Raw genomic sequence first — 5,435 nt, 5'->3', positions numbered from 1 at the left:
TTTGGATTACACTTTCTGCAGCTGATTGACTTTGGAGTCACCCTTCTGGAAGACTGGTACCAGAAATCAGGCAGAAATCACTGAATGCAGCACCATTTATAAATTAGTATTGTCTCTGTGAACCTGGACCTAATTAAAAGATGGGTCCAGACCAGATATCTAGATCTAAATGTGTACTAAACCATAGAAATCTTTGTACATCAACCACAGAGAACTCTTTGCCTCATCCAAGGCTGAGTTCTGTGGGTAGTAGCTTCACTTCTATCCTGTACAAAACCCATTAGCATTGCTTTGAGCTATTTACCTGCTATAACAAACAGCCAAAGATTAAAAGAACATATTAGTTTGATATTACACTTCCCTAATCCAAAAGATGCCTTGTTAGTCAATCCATCTAACAAGGTAGTGTTGATAAAACTTTCTGTGGTGTTTACCACTTCTTCTGAAAGGCCTTTCTGGAGCAGAAATTTGGAGATAAGGCTATTGAACTTGTTCTCTGTGGTAGTTTGTGGTTCTCCAGTTGGAAAAGGACTGTAAGCTGTGACATTTAATTCCTCTGGGTCAAGACAGAAACCTTCAGATGTTCTCTCAAAAAAAACATCAGTCAAGTCAAGACCAGCAACAGAGGATGGGGAGGCACAAGGAATATCCCTAACAAGTCTGTAATTCTCCATCCACTCTTTCAGCCACTCAATCCTGCAGTCACACTCCCAGGGGTTCCGGAAAAGGTAGAGTCTTCCTAGGAAGTAGACAGGTTGGAAGACTGAAAAAGGCATGGTGGTTAGGTTGTTACTGTTCAAGTGCAAAGACACCAAGCTCGTAAGGTTTTCAAAAGTGCCTTCTTGAATATAGCTGATCCGGTTTCTGTCCAAATACAATACTTCCAGTTCAAACTGGTCCCGAAACCAGGTATTTGAGACATTCCTGAGCAAGTTACCTCCAATATTAAGCATCTTGAGATGCCGCAGACCATCAAAGGAGTTCTCAGGAAGATCACTGATGAAGTTGTCATTTAAATAAAGATACTCCATTTTCTGAAGATCCTGAAAAGCTCTGTCATGAATTACATTTATTCTGTTGTCTTGCAGATTGAGATATTTCAGTCGGGTCAGACCCAGGAGAGAATTATAAGCCACCGCTTCTATCTTGTTTTTCTCCAAATAAACATGGGTCAAATTCTCCATCCCTCGTATTGCTCCTGGAATCCTTCGGAAGTTGTTCTGAAAACAAAAGAGTTCTTGAAGGGCTGGAAGCTCTATAAAAATCCTGTCTGGGATGTTGAAAAGGTTGCAGTCCGCCAAGTCCAGTCTGACTAGTCTCTTGAGAGAACCAAAAGTCCTAGTATGCAAATACCGAATGTATTCATTATGGGCCATTTTTAGCTCTGCCAGGCTAGCTAGCCCTTTGAAAGCTCCAGGAGTGATAAAGGATATGTTGTTGTGGCTTAACGAAAGGGATTTGAGGGACGGGAGGGTACCAAATGCCCTCTCAGAGAGGAATTTGATGCTATTTTTATCCAGGTTAATAGAGTAGGCTTCACAGGGAAACTCCCTAGGGATCCGTGTAAGACCAGCACGGTCACAAAGGACGGAGCAGCTCCTCTCTTGCGTGCACACACAGTTGGGGGGACAGGAGCGGACACAGGCCCACACAGAATAGACATGGGGGATGCAAAGTAAGACTGGCAAGTAAATGCACCAGCATTAGGCCCAAGTAAAATGAGAGAAGATAGGGAGGGGGGAGAGGGAGGGAGAGAGAGAGAACAGTTTAGTGAACACCATCAATATCAAAACACAGAAGATTCTGATTTATTTGTGTAACTAATGGATCTAGCATTTAGTAATCCAATGTTAATAAATGAGATTGAAACGATCTGGGAAAGGGTTCTATAAAGTTTCAAGAAACTGAATAGTGTGTGTGTGTGTGTTTAAACCCTCCTCAGATTATGTGGTATTATATAGTTTCTCTACCCAATCCAATAGTTCCTCTTTGGGATATTTCTGGTGAAAGGACTTCCTCCAATTCACAGAATTAGGGAATTTTCCCTTCCCCGAGCAGTAATGTTTCCTCTTGCTGTGATCCATTTGTACAGGTTGTAGCTGGAACCAAGCCTGGGACTCTATGGATTGGGTAAAGCTGGAAAAGGAATAGAGAAACCTTTCATAAGCATAGTGCAAACAGGCTAGCCAAAGGATAACTGTAGGTCAAGGGTGGTCCATTTCTAGCCTTCCAGATGTTTTGGCCTGCAATTCCCATCAGCCCAAGCCAGCATAGCCAGTGGTGAGGGCTGATGGGAGTTGTAGGCCAAAATATCTGGTAGGCCAAAATATTTGGAAGGCCACAAGTTGCCCACCCCAGCTAGAAGTGATGAGCGTGTGAAGTGGAAGGCAGCAACGTTGTTATATTACAAGGCAACTCACTGTGCCAGGTTATCTTGTCATAGCGCCACACATCTTCAATAGTGTTTTCTAGAGTGTTTGAGCAAACCATTTATTGCCATAAATTAATGAGCTATTAGCAGCAAATATTGAAGTACTACATATTCAGAAACACTTGGGAATGTGTGTTAACTTCATTCCCAACCTAATACAAAAGTAATGCATCAGGCCAAAGCATTGCAACTAAATTAAATGCATTCAGCTTTTAAAAACAATCTACAAAAGTGCTCACCATTTTTTTTCTGCCTGCAATGAGGGAAACCCACATATATAGCAAATTCCTGTAAGTTAGTTATTCTTACTTCCTGAAAGGGTTAATGCTTCCTTTTACAAAGTAAATACCTTATTTTATTGAAACTCGTCCATCTTGTAGGAGTCAAAAAATTAGCAAAGTTGTGACTGCTGTCAAAATGCTATGGAACGAGGTTTGCCTAAAATGTTCTGTAGATTCCCTGTATAAGTCTTCTCTAGCCCTGGACAAGAAAAACTAAAGCAGGACTGAGGTTTCGCGAGCGTTTTTCATCTGATCTGAATCAGGAGTGGGACGCTGTTTCTCGATGACCCCTCACCCAGCCCTCTGCAGGCTAAGTGTCATCAGGAGAAGGGCCGCTACTCCAACAGCATGCGATCCTGGGCGAAGCGCCCTCCGGAGGGACGTTCCTCAAGCAGAGCCCCTGCTTTGCTGCAGGTGTGCTTCCCTGACCAGAATGCTGCTCCAGCCGGTTTACAGATGATAGATTAAGCAAATGAGCAGCATATTTCCAGAACCACTTTTCCCTCCTACACAAAAGCATCAGTTGCTCATGGGAATGTAAAGGGTGAAGTTGTTTGCTGCAGTTCTTGACATTTCCTGGGCACAAACCAGGTTTGCTCATTGTCAGTAGGCAGCTTGAGGTCGTACTTTATTTCTCACCGTGAAAGTCCAGAAAATTGGTTTAGAACATAAATCTGCCCATTCTCTGACAATAAAGGACAATAAATTATATTATTGTCCCCAAGTACAATAAATCATATTAAGTCTGGCAACCCTAGATAAAATAAGTTATAATAATAACTCAGGATGAGCAGGAAGGAACTAGAAGGGTTCCAAAGCTCCCTCCTGCCAGAGATGCCACTGTTGCTTCAGGCTGCTTCTAACAGCAGTGGCAAAAGCCATACTTCACTCACAACTGCAACTTTGGCTCAAATACTACGGTGCAGGGCTGGGAAACCTATGGCCCTCCAAATGTTGGATTACCTCTCCATTTAGGCTGGGATTGATGGAAGCTGGAGTCCAGCAACATCTGGAGGGCTATCTCTTCCCTGCCCCCTGCTAGACTGAGAGTTGGCCAAGGGAATGTAGAAAGCTGCCTTATGCAGAGCCATAAAATTGGTCCATCTAGCACAGTATAGGTTGCATTGACTCCAGGGTTTCAGACAGGAATCTTCCCCAGTCCTAATGGATATGCTGGTGCTCTGGTTCTTTCCAAGCTTCGTTCTGTGTGAATGGAGAGCTTGTCATCCCAAACCCTCTGCAACATCACAGAGATGCAGGCCATGATTCATATGGTGCAACTTTTCTCAGTAATCTCAGACGAGACTTAGCAGTCCACTCCTCACACCACTCTCAAAATTCATTTGTTGCATATCATATTTGCATTGTGAGGAAGGGGTAGTGGCAACAAGACATCAGCATCTAAAGGCTCACAACTATTTCAAGTGGGTAGGGGTACACTTTGTGCATAGGCCTAGAATTGTGTGCACCAAATGTTATTTTACAGCAATCCATATTCAAAATGACCTATCTGCACAGTTATAATATAATCTACTGTCTATTTAAGTGCCATTCATACAAAACTGTTTGCAAATTATAAATTACCTGAAGGGGCGAGTTTATCTTCCCTTCATTTGCATGGAAAGTCTAAATCGAAGGACCACTAACCTGAGGTAAAGAACTCACTGTTCTAAACTGGATCTATTTTCTTTATCCTAATTTATATCAGGAAATTATCATCATCATCACCATCATCATTTTCTTCATTAATAAAGAAATGAGAAATAAGCAGTATTTTGTCTTCACATTTTAATAAATTGTTCTTAACCAAAGCCCCAGTTTCAACATCAAATTTTTACACTTCTTAAAACTCTGAATCCTAATTTGACTGTTGCAGGAGGCATCCATTTTTGCTAGTCTTAGAAAGGAAAAAAAATGCTTAAACTAAATTGAAAAGTAGCAGGCCAGCAGATGGATACATTTTCCCTTGTTTTGTGTCAAAGAGCTTAAGAGGTTTTCACACTTGTCTAATCAATATAACAGACAAGACAAAACAAAACAAAAGGTTGATGTCTGTACATTACTGAAATTAATGGCTGCAGCACAGCAACAACAAAAATACAGATTTTGTTATTATGATTAATAAATGCTACAATTCTGTATATTGATCTTGCGAAATTCTATAATTTGAATTCTAAAACTGCCTTCACTGGACAGTTAACAGAAATGTGACAAACTCTTTCAAAATAAATGTGCTGTGTACTGCTAGTTGTAAAAATTGCTATGGAATCTCACAGAATGAAAAGTCTACTTACCATTTAAAATGATGACAAACATTACCCTGATTATTCTCTAGTGGCATCTCAGGTCTGGCAAATTATCTTCCAAAATCTAAAAACAGACAGAAGCATGGAAGTATAACTTATAACTATCACTTGCCTTGTTAATATTTTTCAAGTGCTATTAGCTTGACAGAAACTGATCTTTCATTTCCTTTAGTTTTTAATTGACCTTTCCATCAGATGTCTTGTTTGACAGTCTAACAATCCAATCATTTACATGTTTACTCAGTGGTAAAGTTGCTCTCACCTAAGGTCATTGGGACTCACTCTCAAATAGTTGTCCAATATTCAGCAGGATGAAATATAATCAAAGTTATTATAAGGGCTGCCTATGTAACCAATTGCAACAATCTTTCCTCCACTGGACTGTCCAAGAAAAGCAGAATCAAAGCAGAAAAAGAC

At 40.8% G+C, this 5,435-nt stretch overlaps 1 protein-coding gene across 1 annotated transcript; it reads right to left on the bottom strand.

The window, feature by feature from the left end:
- Nucleotides 1-296: 296 nt before the first annotated feature.
- On the bottom strand, nt 297-5,028 carry NYX (nyctalopin). The gene is made up of 2 exons (XM_063127691.1): nt 5,007-5,028; nt 297-1,681 (listed from the first exon to the last, which is right to left on the bottom strand). Exons 1-2 carry the CDS (start codon nt 5,026-5,028, stop codon nt 297-299), a joined length of 1,407 nt encoding a protein of 468 aa, XP_062983761.1.
- Between the last annotated feature and the right edge of the window lie 407 nt (nt 5,029-5,435).

Source organism: Elgaria multicarinata, chromosome 5 (genome assembly GCF_023053635.1).
Source record: "Elgaria multicarinata webbii isolate HBS135686 ecotype San Diego chromosome 5, rElgMul1.1.pri, whole genome shotgun sequence".
NCBI lineage: Eukaryota > Metazoa > Chordata > Lepidosauria > Squamata > Anguidae > Elgaria > Elgaria multicarinata.
Note: the sequence above shows the minus strand (reverse complement) of the source record. Positions and strands in the feature narration are given on the sequence as shown.